This window comes from Petromyzon marinus, chromosome 28 (assembly GCF_048934315.1).
Source record: "Petromyzon marinus isolate PM22_M1 ecotype Great Lakes invasive population chromosome 28, UKy_Petmar_22M1.pri1.0, whole genome shotgun sequence".
NCBI classification, from domain to species: Eukaryota; Metazoa; Chordata; class Hyperoartia; order Petromyzontiformes; family Petromyzontidae; genus Petromyzon; species Petromyzon marinus.
In genome coordinates this window covers 9,310,106-9,325,298 of record NC_133694.1, presented here as the reverse complement: position 1 = coordinate 9,325,298, position 15,193 = coordinate 9,310,106, and the positions used below count along the sequence as shown (strand labels likewise).

At 45.0% G+C, this 15,193-nt stretch overlaps 1 protein-coding gene across 12 annotated transcripts in view; it reads right to left on the bottom strand.

Annotated features, from left to right (window-relative positions):
- Window positions 1-15,193, bottom strand: part of LOC116946800 (calmodulin-binding transcription activator 1-like) — a 640,058-nt gene that overhangs the window by 142,530 nt on the left and 482,335 nt on the right. For 9 of the 12 annotated variants that reach the window (XM_032961954.2, XM_032961960.2, XM_032961958.2 and 6 more), the window contains 3 exons: window positions 12,862-12,993; window positions 5,685-7,504; window positions 1,755-1,956 (listed from right to left, as the gene is read on the bottom strand). In XM_032961954.2, the coding sequence (XP_032817845.2) occupies window positions 1,755-1,956; window positions 5,685-7,504; window positions 12,862-12,993 (2,154 nt within the window). The remainder of the gene's footprint in view (window positions 1-1,754; window positions 1,957-5,684; window positions 7,505-12,861; window positions 12,994-15,193) is intronic. The other 3 variants (XM_032961955.2, XM_032961963.2, XM_032961964.2) reach the window with 3 other exon arrangements.

Sequence of the window (15,193 nt, the reverse complement as noted above, 5' to 3'; positions counted from 1 at the left end):
TATGGGTTACCTTATAGTGAACCACTGTAGCTATTTCTGTGACCAGTCACAAGCTAATCACTCAGCTATTTCAATGCTAAATTCTATGCTAATTCCTTTGTCAAGGGGTGCCTCTGCGGATGTGTATACTTTAACTTAGCTATTTCAATGCTAAATTCTATGCTAATTCCTTTGTCAAGGGGTGCCTCTGCGGATGTGTATACTTTAACTTAGCTATTTCAATGCTAAATACTATGCTAATTCCTTTGTCAAGGGGTGCCTTTGCAGATGTGTATGCTTTAACTTTAACATAGCCATTTCTGTGACCAGTCACAAGCTAATCACTCAGCAATTTCAATGCTAAATTCTATGCTAATTCCTTTGTCAAGGCACTTTGTTTCTTCTCACACAGCTTAAAGGTCGTGATCTCAGCGTGGCTTTTTTCACTCCAGCGCTGTCCTCCAGACAGTCTCGTCCCTTCACCTGATGAAGGCCGCTTGTATTGTGGCCGAAACGTCGTGATTTTTGTTATTTTATTTTTTTACCTACGTTACTTTACCCAATAGAACCAAAGAGTATAAACCACTGTAGTCTGCACTCCTCCATTGGAGGAGTAGCAAAACGACACAAACTCTCTCTCTCCTGAAGCCCTCACTGATTGTGGATAGCAGAACTCGACATTGGCATTAAGCTCCTCAACATATTGACATTTGCATTAACATAAGAAAGTCCTTCAGAGCAAAGCTAAGTCGATGCAGCTGAAAAGCTACTGGGTGGGCTTTGAGGTTGTGCTATATAGCCTGGGAGCTTTTTGAGGAACTTAATGAAATCATGAACTTAATTAAGTTACGAATGAATTTTCCTAACAAGTCCCCGGCACGTGGAACGGAACGTCAGGCATTATGTTGAACAACAGGCGTTGCAACCCGGAAAGTACATCAGTTATTTATTATTTGCATTCATGTGCAACTGTTGTAATAGAATCAACTCACTCTACATTCGAAGAGGGTGCAATGTCTTGGCAGCTACATCATGGGACCTCCTTTGCCAGTATCAAAATATGAGAATAGCTTTTTTCTCATATTTTGGTACGGGCAAAGGAGGTGCCATGATGTAGATGCTCACCCCGAGCTCTCATTACTCTGATAGTGACATTGTATTTGTGCTGTACGCCTTTTGGCATTGTTTGGTGGAACACCGTTTGAAACGAGGATCAAAAGAAAGCTGTCTCTGGTGTGGACCAATCAGTTTCAAAGGCAATGCATCATATATTATCAGAGTGTGTTTTTTTTGTTTGTATTCTGACCACAAGTATTGTGGTTAATGCAGACATGATTCCTTGTAAAAGGTGTTTTTTTGTTGCCAGAAAAAAAGGGGAAAAACAATTCTAATGTCTTGGCAGCTGTCTGGGATTTGAACCCAGACACACAGGCACTGATAGATTAGGTAAATTAACATTTAAATCGTAACCTACAAAAGTATTACAAAATATAATTTGATGTTCAGAACAACTGATAAAAAAGTAATGCGTGCTAATCGTGGCATGCAAGTACTTTTAATATCCTGTTCTCAAAGAATTTTGACTGCCACTCACACCAAGATAAGACTAGGCAGTCATACATAAATATAATAATGTGTCTTGTCAACTTTAATAAGTTTCTACACGATTAGAATGGACAAGACTTCATTCTCCACTGCCTGAAATAAGCTCTTTCACTTTGTTACGTACGGGAGGCACGCACGTAGACACACATGTAGACACACATGTGTGTTACCTCCAGAGTCCGTAGCCATGAAGTCGGCCATGAGGTCAGGGAACTGGCTATCGAAGGTCAGGTCAAACTGCTCCAGGTTGATCTCCATGTTCGAGGCACCACCGCCTCCCCCGCCGCCACCGCCAGAGCTCGTCCCGCTGCTGGCCGACGCACTGGCCATGTCGCTCTGCACCATGTTATACAGGTCTCCTGCATTGCCCGCCTGCAGAAAAAGAAAGCGTTGATCAGCGTCCATCCGCAAGCAGCACTAGCAATTCATTCGTTCATTCACTCATTCACTGCTGGATGACGGCCTCCCCCACGCCGTGCGCATGGCGCACGGGGCTATTCTGACCGTACTTCACCACGCTGCCCAGCGCTGGTACGTGAAGGCAGAAGGCAGAGACGAGGAAGCGCAGAAGTGCAGTACAACTATGGATTGTTGCTGCTCTGCTCACTGCTGCTCAGAATGTAGCCACACAGGCTCGGAAATGTATACGGCGCATATAATGAAGGGAAAAAAACAACAACCGTGTATGTCATTGAATACATAGGTTTGATGAAACAAATTAGTTGTACTTACGTGCCCTGCTTAATTTGTTTAGATGATTTACCTTCTAAAAACATCTGGCATGTCTCGCACCCCCAGAAAGGGCATTTCACACCTCCAGGGGGTGCAGCGTGCACCCCAGGTTAAGAAGAAGAACCACTGGTTTAAGTGTTGTAATGCCTCGTCCTATTACTGGCATACCAAGATCGTTTTGCGCGCTTAACTTGTCAATAAATTGACACCTAAAACACCACGTGGGTAATGCAGCACCAAGGAAGAATGATCACATACTAAAATAAGCTTAACCTTTAAGGCCAATTGTTATATAATCCACGTACATTGCACCATTGCCAACCGTGCTAATCAGAGGTGCGGGAAAAAAGATAACAAACAAAACACAAAAAGCAGTTAAAAATTTGTTTTCAATATATATTTAAAAGTGCATAGCTCCAGCAGCATTCCAGACGGCCGTAGAAGTGCACCTGATAGCACGCAATGCATTCACCGTCTTTGTTTGATGGCTAGCCAAAAGCGACTGCTGCTGCGAGGATGACGAGAGCTCGCATGACGGTTTGTGCTCCTTGACGAGATCAGCAATGCATTGTGGTTCATTTGTGGCAAGCACTTTGTGTGTAATGAGTTCGACCTTATCATGTATTCATTTGGCAACAGGAAGCCAATGCAGCTCGGCGAGCACTGGACGGACATGGTCGGATCTTGCAGTACCCCGTCACAACACGTGCCAGAGAATTTTGTAGACGCTGCAGCGCGGTAATGTTTTTGCCAGGCGTCCCATAGAGTAGTGAGTTGCAATAATTGAGTCTTGTTGATACTATGCTACACGCCACCGTGTTGGCTTTGTCACGACTCAATAATGGTCAAATGTTTGTTGAGCCCCGATATGAAAATTGCAGAACTTGACTATATTTTGCACCACTGCACCACCTTTGCCTTTTACGTGTAACACTGCCAATAATCTGCAAGATTATCTGCACCTCGGATTAACATGGTTGGCGACGTTATGGCACGAAATAAGTTCAACATACATACATACAGGATTCATAATAAAGGTTTTTGGGTTAAATCGCGTTATTTATAAATGTGTCGCAACCCTCCACCACCCGACACAGCCAATCAGTAAAAAATGTGTTTCCCTTCAACATGACTTTACCGAAAGAACCAAGAATATAAAAGACAAATAGTTCACTACTTTAGCCCACCGGTGTGTTGAAGAGTGAATTCACAACATTTACAATTTGAGTACGACGTTTCGCTGGACATTACATCCAGCATCTTTGGGCAATTTGCTAAGATGGGGAAGCCATCCACCTGCTTCCGGGCTTAAATCGTGCAGGATGACGTCATCATTGTTGAACCCCATCAGGTTTCGAGATCAGAGGCGGAAGTGGGGGTGGGGGTGTATGCAATTATGTAATAGATCAGTAATCAGCCACCTTAGCATGTGACTCACCTGTAAGGAATTGCAATACGTGCTTGGGATAATCGAATGTTCCTTTGGTGTCTTACGCTAATGTTACGTCCCGTCTGTCCAATATAACACTTACCGCACAAGCAAATGATCCGATATACACCTTCCGTTGATAACTTCGGTAATTCATCTTTAGTACAAGACACTAGTTTTTGAATTTTGTGTACCGTACCAAATCTCACTTTAATGTTTTGCTTTTGCAAAACTCGGGCAAATTTGTCAGTAACTCCTGAGATATATGGTATTTTAATTGTTTTGATAATCTGATCACTTTCAGCAGTATTGTTGTTCGGTCTTGGTTTGGCATTCAATGCTCTGTTAATTTGAGCATTATTGTAGCCATTCAGTCTGAGTGCTTCTTTAACATGTTTAATCTCTTTCCTTAGACTTTCACCATCTGACACTCTCTTTGCCCGATGTTTCAGCGTCTTGATGAGAGAGGATTTCTGTGCTGGGTGATGATGCGAATCTGCATTCAGATAGGCATTAGTGTGCGTTCCCTTTCGGTATAGACGCTGTGTGGTGTTATTTTGTCATTTTGACCGCGTCCAAGAAAAATATCCAGGAATGGGAGTGTGCTGTTCACCTCCATTTCCATGGTGAACTGAATGGCTGGGTTTTGTGCATTGAGATGATTTTAAAATGCATTAAGTGTATCTTTACCATGTGGCCAGACAACCAAAGTGTCATGGACATATCTAAACCAATAATATGTTTTTAATGTACTTGAGGGAAGTGCTCTTGTTTCAAAGTTTTCCATGTACAGATTTGCTATAGCAGGAGACAAAAGAGAGCCCATTGCTGCTCCTTCCTTTTGTTTAAAGAAGTCACCTCTCCACAAGAAATAAGTTTTATTTAGACAATGGTCGGCTAGTTTTGGAATATCTTCTGGTAAACCTGTGTTCTTTACCAGTGTATCAAGTAATTTAAGTGACTCGTTAACTGGAACCTTAGTGAATAGAGAAATTACATCAAAACTTACCAGAATATCATGAGAGTTAAGTTTAATATCTCTAATCACATTCACAAGATGTTCTGAATTTCTTATAAATGAAGATGTCCTACCGATGTAGGGCTGTATTTTTTTCGTTACATATTTTGCTAATTTATGTGGCAGAGCCTATTGTACTTACTATGGGTCGTAATGGGATACCGATTTTATGAATTTTTGGTAGTCCATACAATCTTGGTGGTTTTGAGGCCCGTGGCTTAATTTGGTATTGCTCCATCTTGGAAATTAATGAATTTACAATGATTGCAGAAGTTTTGCATTCTAAAGTATTGGTTGGATCCCGGTACATTTTAATATAGGTATCTTCCGCCAATAAATCTTTAATTTTATTATCATAATCTGATCGGACATCACTACAGTAGTGCGGCCTTTATCAGCTGCCAGAATTTGAATTTCTTTATTTAATCAAAGCTCTCTTAAGGCTTATGCTTCACCAAAGCTAATATTTATTTTTGGTATTTTGCTATTCTCAATTATTTTGGCAACCTCGTCTAGTCTTCTCTGCCTCGTTATGTGGAAGATGTATTACCGCTGATTCCACATCGGCAATTATCTCATCTACTGGAATTGTGCGTGGGGCAACGGCAAAGTTAAGGCCTTTAGAAAGGACGGAAATCATGTCACTGGTTAAATCAGTGTTAGTTAAGTTCATTACAGTTTTGTTTTTAAATTGTTCGTTATTATTTGGGACTTGTTTGTTTTGTAGTCTGTAGAATTTCTTAATTTGCTTAGTTTTAGTTAAATTAAATATATTATCAGCCGATTGTTCTATCATAGTATCGATGTTAATAATATTGTCACGGGTCATGGGTGTGGGTGGTTAATTGGTCTCGGCGGGGTAGGTGACAGTCGGACACGCGACGTTGCACTCCGCGTCACGCACGCGTTCTCTGGACTCACCTGCAGCGCCGCTAGCCCCGTGCCACCGTTACTGCTGCTGCTCACTTTGGGCTCCGAGAACTGCCGCCCGGCATCCGACGGGACCTTGGGCGCCATCGCGATGTCGCCCGTCGACGAGTGGACGCTCACGGACACCGAGGTGTCCATGGCCGTCTCCACGTCCTGCTGGGGCATTGCCTGCAGCTCCGGCTGGTACTGGTACAATCGCACCGGGGAGCTGGGGTCCGATTTCACACTGGGGGAAGGGACGCTCACTCCACCGCTGACACTAGGCCCGTTGCCATTGACTCCAGCACACACTGCTGAAAACTGCGTAGGACTTTCCGTCTTCAGGACCTGGGTCTGGGCGAGTGGGCTCGCCGGCTTGCTGCAGCCAAGGTGCTGCTGCTGCTGTTGTTGTTGTTGTTGCTGTTGTTGCTGTTGCGGCTGATGCTCCTCTTTTGTGGGGTTCTCCTGCAATGTGAAAAACCCAGGAGATGGCTGCTGCTGTTGCTGTTGTTGTTGCTGCTGCTGCTGTGAATGCTGGTGCTGGATTTGTAAGGAGGAAGGGGGGCTGGCAGGAAGGTGCGTGTAGGTGATGGCTGAATAAGGCTTGTGTGTGTAAAGGCTACTGAAGTCCATATTCTCCAGAGTCGTAGAGGGACTCAGGCACCCAGAGGAGATCAACGTCCCCTTAATAATCTGGTTGGTTGACTCAGAGTTGATAAGCAACTGGTTGTCTGGCTTAAGCGTGGAGGCAACGGGATCGGACGAGACAATCATCCCTCCGTACTCCTCGTCCACTTGGTGATCCATTCCTTTGACTTCCGTCTTCAACGAATGAATGAGTCCCGTTGCCGGGCTGAAGACAGCCTCGGCAGCGCCCGGAGACGCGTACCCCGGGTTGATAGAGTCCTTGTTGAGGCCCCCTCCGTACGTCTGGCCCTGCTTGGGACTGTTCAGGAAAGCGTCGGGGTCGAACGTGGACGGGGCGCTGATGATGGAGGCCCCGCCACTGCCGCCACTGTCTCCGGTGTCCATGCTCTGGTGGTGGTCGACGGCCACGGCCCCCGCCAGCGCCAGGGCAGAGTCCAGGCCGCCGTGCGGCAGCAGGGTCAGACCCGACAGCTCGGAGCTCGACCCCGCGGCCAGCCCCGACAGCTCGTGGTTGGCCGTCGGCGGAAGCGCCAGGTTCGGTCGAACGGACTCCAGTGACAGCTCCTGGTTGACGGTGAGGCCCAGGCCCTGGCCGCCGGCTGACGCGGCGAGCGACATGAACTGCTGCCCGCCGGACAGCGCGGTCGATATGGGCACGGGCTTTCCGCCCGCGATGCCCGTCATGAAGATGACGGCGTTCTGCGGGAGACTGCACGTCACCGCCGCCATGGCGAGGCCATCCGCATCGCCGAAGAAGTTGTTGGCGGAGCCGAGCGGGGAGTTCTGCGTTGTGTCCGGGATCTCCACCTGGCTCTCGGAGGTGGACGACGACACCACTTCGCTGCTGCCGCCCTGCTGCTGCTGCTGCCGCTGCAACTGCTGCAGCTGTTGCTGCTGCAGCGCCGAGGTGGACGAAGAAGGCGGGGAAGGCGACGGGCTCGCCTTGGAGCCCTTCCCCGTGGGCCTCTCCTGGCCGGGGCTGCAGCTGCTCGGCTCCGTCTCGCACTTGGTCTCACAGGACGAGGAGGTGGATGAGGAGGTGGATGAGGAGGCGGAGGAGATGTTCTGTACCTCGGTGAGGGCGGCCTGTGCGGCAGCGCCACCGCCACCCTTTGCCTCCACCTTGGGCGAGATGATGCGGTGCTTCGTGCTGTTGCACTTGTGCGGTGTGCTCCCTGCAGCCCCTAACCAGAAGAAAGCAGTCAATAACAATGGCGGGGCGCGAGGGAACAGTGGCGGCGCGTGAACGCGTTCAACGAGAGACAATGGCACGAGTGAGAAGCGCGCGATGGACAGGACTGGAGGTTATAGATGTCCGCGGCCGCTCGGGTACATTTTCTCCGGGAAGCCAGAATAAAAATGTTTCCGTGGAAAAGGTTCCCTCTGAAAAAACTGTCATTTAGTTTCTGTTTTCATTGCTATCAATTATCACCGCGATATCCAGCATGTCATTGCGGCGGTCTAATTCATGGGACACATTGTCTAACATCCAGGGCTGTAGCGCAGCATCTCCTACTAAGCGGTTGAGCGGCGGGGTGATGTCACACAACACAAAGCACATCTGAGGCCTGAAACAGCATCTTGGTTGGAGAATCTGAACGCAAGTGCGAACGCCTGCGTTGTAGGTTTGTCGTCAGAGCGTTGTCCTGCTTCTCTCAATAGTCTCTGCTCTGCTTTGTCGACATCCATTGGAACAACAGTACACCCGGTAAAAAATGTACAGTGAACGTAAAAATGTAAAGGGGGCCCTGGCGAAGTGCCAGAGATAGGTATGAAAAAGTGCGGCTACTGTGGGAGAGCATTACTAGCGATTGACCGACCAGTTTGTTCAGGGGCACAAGTTAGGGCGAGCATTTGGTTGGCTAGCACATGCGCGCTCCCAATGTACTGGTTTTGCCCCTTCCTTCTCAATGCCACGTACAATTTTTTTTCGGATATATTTTGGCCACTGTTTACTTGTAGGGTTTATACATCCACACTTATCCCCTGGTGACCATGTACCGGTGTCATATTCAAGTTACCTCTCTAGTCGGTGTATTGGGTTGAGAGTTAATTTGACAGGGCATCCTTGTTGACAACTAAAGCAAATGTTTGACAACTAATATGGTTAAAACTACAAATATTGGTGAATAATGAGCAATACATTATTGTGTTCTTTGCGTGTTGGGCAAATGTATGGTGATCTTAATCTATATATAAAATCGTGAACACGTGATCTACTGCAATAACATACAAAAAATACGAGAAGTCACACATCTCATGTCTGTTATAATTTTACCTATACGCATTGTGGTCACACAATTATTTATTTCTGTACAAACATCCACTCACAAGAGCATACCTAAAAAGTGAAAGAAACCTTTACTGATTTGCAAATGTAAGAATATTGTTAATTTGTTTTTTATATTGTCAATTAAGTACCAAAGATAGTGGCCAATTTGCAAAAATGTGTGCGTATCTTCGTAAAAATAATGCTATTGTGTCTCTCGCATCTCTTCATAAGTGACTCATATCCTTTGTAGATACACATTCAGGATCAGAATCTTTATTTATACTGGAGAAATCCAGAACACGCGTTACATTTTCACGTGGAATTACTGTGTTATGCAGTGGCCAAACAACTTGAAAAGTCTGAGGCACCCACCCTTAACTCCACCACAAGCTATTGACCAACAGTGGAATGCATCGACTGTGGCATTAGTGAGGCTCAGCCGTCCGTCACAAATATGTAGTCTGCTAACGTATTTATGTATTTATGTTGAAATTATTTTGCACCGTACTTAGCCAACCGTGGTAATCGGAGGCACGGGGGAATGACAACAAACTAAACACAAAAAGCAGTTCCAAAGAAATGAGTTTGTCAATCTATATTATTTAAAAGTGCAAAGCTCCAGTGGCTTCCTAATATCGGAAGGAAGAGCGTTCCAGACGGCTGCAGAAGCGCGTGTGATTATTGACCCTTGCCCTCTATATCACTAGCCTCTGTTCTAATGTTGCTTAGGTATATGTAATATGCAGTGAGGGAAAAAAATTTTGATCCCCTGCTGATTTTGTACGTTTGCTCACTGACAAAGAAATGATCAGTCTATAATTTTAATGGTAGGTTTATTTGAACAGTGAGAGACAGAATAACAACAAAAAAATCCAGAAAAACGCATGTCAAAAATGTTATAAATTGATTTGCATTTTAACGAGGGAAATAAGTATTTGACCCCTCTGCAAAACATGACTTAGTACTTGGTGGCAAAACCCTTTTGGAAATCACAGAGGTCAGACGTTTCTTGTAGTTGGCCACCAGGTTTGCACACATCTCAGGAGGGATTTTGTCCCACTCCTCTTTGCAGATCTTCTCCAAGTCATTAAGGTTTCGAGGCTGACGTTTGGCAACTCGAACCTTCAGCTCCCTCCACAAATTTTCTATGGGATTAAGGTCTGGAGACTGGCTAGGCCACTCCAGGACCTTAATGTGCTTCTTCTTGAGCCACTCCTTTGTTGCCTTGGCCGTGTGTTTTGGGGCATTGTCATGCTGGAATACCTATCCACGACCCATTTCCAATGCCCTGGCTGAGGAAAGGAGGTTCTCACCCAAGATTTGACGGTACATGGCCCCGTCTATCGTCCCTTTGATGCGGTGAAGTTGTCCGGTCCCCTTAGCAGAAAAACACCCCCAAAGCATAATATTTCCACCTCCATGTTTAAGGGTGGGGATGGTGTTCTTGGGGTCATAGGCAGCATTCCTCCTCCTCCAAACACGGCGAGTTGAGTTGATGCCAAAGAGCTCCATTTTGGTCTCATCTGACCACAACACTTTCACCCAGTTGTCCTCTGAATTATTCAGATGTTCATAGGCAAACTTCAGACGGGTATGTATATGTGCTTTCTTGAGCAGGGGGACCTTGCGGGCGCTGCAGGATTTCAGTCCTTCACGGCGTAGTGTGTTACCAATTGTATTCTTGGTGACTATGGTCCCAGCTACCTTGAGATCATTGACAAGATCCTCCTGTGTAGTTCTGGGCTGATTCCTCACCATTCTCATGATCATTGCAACTCCACGAGGTGATATCTTGCATGGAGCCCCAGGCCGAGGGAGATTGACAGTTATTTTGTGTTTCTTCCATTTGCCAATAATCGCACCAACTGTTGTCACCTTCTCACCAAGCTGCTTGGCGATGGTCTTGTAGCCCATTCCAGCCTTGTGTAGATCTACAATCTTGTCCATGACATCCTTGGAGAGCTCTTTGGTCTTGGCCATGGTGGAGAGTTTGGAATCTGATTGATTGATTGCTTCTGTGGACAGGTGTCTTGTATACAGGTAACAAGCTGAGATTAGGAGCACTCCCTTTAAAAGTGTGCTTCCTAATCTCAGCTCGTTACCTGTATAAAAGACACCTGGGAGCCAGAAATCTTTTTGATTGAGAGGGGGTCAAATACTTATTTCCCTCATTAAAATGCAAATCAATTTATAACACTTTTGACATGCGTTTTTCTGGATTTTCTTGTTGTTATTCTGTCTCTCACTGTTCAAACAAACCTACCATTAAAATTATAGACTGATCATTTCTTTGTCAGTGGGCAAACGTACAAAATCAGCAGGGGATCAAATACTTTTTTCCCTCACTGTACATCTCCTAAAAACAAATATATGTGTGTGCGTATATATTTATAACTATTTATTGAGTATACATTGAATGAGGCATGCGTAAGGAGTGCGTATGTATGTAATGTGCATGCATTAATCCATTAAGATTTGGTTACAATCACATTGCATATGTTCAAAGTGTGTATTGAAACGTTGATCTGCAGGCTTTTAATTTAGGCCACCTTAAAAGTATCGCACTCACATTGAAAACACTTTTTGTAAACATATTTCCATATTGTGATTATAATACTGGTATATTCTTACATTATCATGCCATTTCCATGCACCGTTAGTGAAGGGATGTGTAGATTATATAAAATCCTTGGGCAGTGGTTCCCAAGATTTCTCAGTGGCTGCACCAACTCGGGGTGCTTTATTTATAAAATAAAACTACTTTTTAACTCTGGTGCTAGTAATGTATGGCATATTGTGTTTGTGAAGTTGAATAACTATTACTATTATTATTCTTTATGCCTGGGAATTTGCCTCGACTCATCATAAATAACACAAATATTTCCTTCACTTTATTAATGTTTTCTAATTCAACCTCACTTTAATTGAACTGTCCATATAAATTTAGCTAACCCAAATTACCAATCGATACAGCTATAAAATGCTTAGCACTTGTCAATAAATAATTCGGACACGTATATTTTTTTCCCCGGTCTATTTTTTGAGAAATATTTATTTCATTTGTAAGACTGCGGGAGGCCCAACTAAATTGTAATAAATGCATCCAAACAAAATGAAACCTGCTCACAAGGCCAATCGTTGGAAACCACTGCTCCAAGATACACGAGGGGTGGTTCAGTATGCCCAGGGACTAAATGTGAGTTAGCTTAAGACTGCACACACTCTCCGAGGGAAAATTCGAGTGCCTTTTTCCCCCCCCCCCAATGCAATTTGCTGCCTTACCATGACTCAAAACGCACGTGGATCAATTGGCAACTTCCACATTATAATCAATGCTTATCGTTGCTGCTGCTGCTGCCGCTGTGGGACATATTGCAATGGCACATCTAAGTGAATTGTCAAAAAACACAGAAAGCAACCCTTACTCTAGAGACTATTATCCAGTGCTGCATAGAAGCAGCATTATGGTTGTATGCCTCCGAGCACACATAGGGGGCTATAAAGGATTTAACCACTACATTTTGAAGTTGCTTCGCTGTGTAACTGCACTACATTTAGCGACGATGGTTATACTATTGATGCAACTGTCTACTAATAGTTTCTAAAAATGTTCAGGACGCTTGAGAATAAACTACACTGACAATTAAATCCTGGTGTGTGGAATTATACTCTGTCGGAAAGTAACATTTTATCCACAGCACAGGTTAGCATACTCGCTCATTATTAAAACATGCAATGTGGCCCCCAATTATCAACCAATATGGGATTTTTGTTTTTATTTCCAGTGCAAACGGCGATCCCTGACAGTGCGCAGCCTGCACATTGCGTGTAGGGGAAATGTTTGGCCGTTGCTTGATACCGCGTGGGGTGACGGAACGAAGGATCCTCCTGTGTACAAAATATCAGCAGTATCTGCGGCATATTAATTGAACCACTCGCTTTAAAGCTCAGGGGGCATCTCATCTTTCAGGCGCTGAACGTATCGAAAATCTGCTGAGCGCCCTGCAATACGGCGAGTTAAGCACTCGACTGGGGGGGCGGGCAAGTGCGGGGCTAAATGACACTCCCTATCGTTGACGCCATACAAAAGCACTTTGCATCGTCCTAACGTTCCACTACAACTTCCAGCGGGTTGGCGAGTCCATTCGAAGCAGGCATTGAAACCCTGGGCAAGAGCGTCGGGTCTCTGGCAATACTGAACCACTCTCCACACGCTGCCTTCTATGCAGGTGCGACAGTGATACCTGGGCGGGGTGTTTGTTTGCCTACCATTGCACAGGCAGGTGTGTGTCCTGGGCTGCGGCTTGGCTTGGTGGCTGTCCATGATCTGCTGAACGAGCTGCTCCACTGAAAACTCACTCGCTCCATTGCCATTTCCACACGTCCATTTTATACCATGGACTGCAAGGCCATATACATACACAGACACAAAGTTGCATCTCCTGTTATTGAATGGTAATTCATATATATATCTCTCTCTCGCTCGTTTGCGCTGTCTCTTGTTCGTGAAAAAAATGACGCATCGGTTGATATGAGCAAAAGAACTGACGAATCGCGATTCGAAATCAAATCACGCTATTGGATGCCATTCGTGGAATATAGGGATTTTGTACGGTGTTTAATTTGGGAAGAAAATATCAACTGCACCCTCTTACGATCGAATCACCCTGGATGCGCTCAATCTTCGCCGGATCTCAAGAGAGCCAAATCCGGATCGAGCGTGGGCCGTGCTCGGATGGGCGACGGACTCCGTGGCCAACGGACAGACAGCTGTTGAGGGCGTCGTGGGCAGTAGAGGGCAGTGCAACAATGTCCATTGCTGTTCTGCCTCCACCCCCGCTCCCCACCACCACATTCACCAACGTGCACTGACCAGCAAAGGTGAAGTATGGTCGAACAAACCCTCACTGCCTGAACGACGTGGGGCGGCCTTCGTCCAGATGTGGATTTAAAAAAACAGGCTGCGCGCGTTTACTGCATAATTTGACAAATCGCTTTGATTGCGGTATTTATTTATTTATTTGAGAATATTCGTATCGTACGGTTACTCTTCAGGCATCCGGCCACAGCCGACATCTGGCCCGGAGAGGCAAGCGAACCTCTATTGTAGCCATTACAGTGGGGATGAATTCCGGTTGTTGTTGTTATGCGGTTTACAAATTCCTTTTTTAATAACGTAAAAGAGTGACCTCTTCTATTAGCCGCGCTATTTGCAGCGTATCCATTCGCACCAATTGTGAAAGAGCACGCGGAATGTTCCCTACACCAAACCACAGTGTGTTTTCATAGCAAAACTTTACTTATTTGGCGATGAAATGTCAGGAGGTGCGCATATTTCTTTTAAATGCACGAACGAGTTCAACAAAAAGGGTGTCACCGTCGGTGAAAGCATGTCCTCTGATAGATATACGGTATAATGAATAGTAATGTGCAAAACTACTGCACGCTGTGTTTAATTACCTCGGATGTTGCACTGGATAATTATTACTGACTTCTCTATTTCTAAAAAAACAAGTTTAATGAATCGTCCATGGCTAACATGAGCAGATTTCAATGTGTTGGCTTATGTTTTGAAATCAATGTAATTTGTTTATTTCAATACTATTTACATTTTAACCAAAATAATAATCAGATACTGCAACTGTGTCTATGAAAAGTATTGTGCACGTGTGGTTTTGTGTGATTACCCTACAATTACCGTATTCTCCCGGTTTAACACGACGCACTATCTCCCCCCGTATGTTAAAGCAAAGAGTGCGTCTTATAGCCCGGTACACGTGTGCATGCGTGTGTGTGCGTGTGCGTGACCAGATGTGTGTAACTATATTGACACCGGGAGCTAGTCTGCGGTGCGTTTTACTTTCCGGAGCCGCTCATAATCTAGAGAACATGGTAAGTACTGGAGGTCAATCACTATGAAATCCGTGTTATAATTAATAAGCGTGATGCATTAAGAGTATCGACTTTGAAGGGTGTAATAATAATATGACATTGCTCTCGAGTTGCAGGAATGTTGGAAATGCATTGCCACCACCTCGTGGATATATAGCAGAATATCAACTTTGAAGACGAAAATACTACAGCTGAACATGTAATGTTGAACAAGGGAGAGGAAAATCCATACTGAATATAAGGGAATTAAGAGTAGTGTTTACGCACAGCCTGACTGCTTATCCTCATACAGAACCCCTAACCAAATAACTTTTCCAAATTTCATTATTAGGTCGATTAACATGTAATCCTAGCACTGACGCTCAGAGACAATTATGATTGTATTCTGGAAACACATGACACTGTAAAAGATAGAGCATTGCTGACAAGGATGCCATGTTCATTGTTGTTCATAGGGAAGCGCAGCGATGGCACTCTTAATGGAAAATGACCGTCCCTGGACACCGGTACACATTAGCCAAGACGATGACTGACCCATGAGATGGCAACCCAACTGCAACGTACGACAGATGCGCCAATGCACTGTCGCTTTGTGAACGAACTTAAAGCGAATTGGCCCCTTTGGTGGCTGTGTGTGTCCAATGAAGTCTAAACGTGCTTCTAGGTGGCATTAGGAACACGTGGCAACATTTCACATCGAAGTAGACGA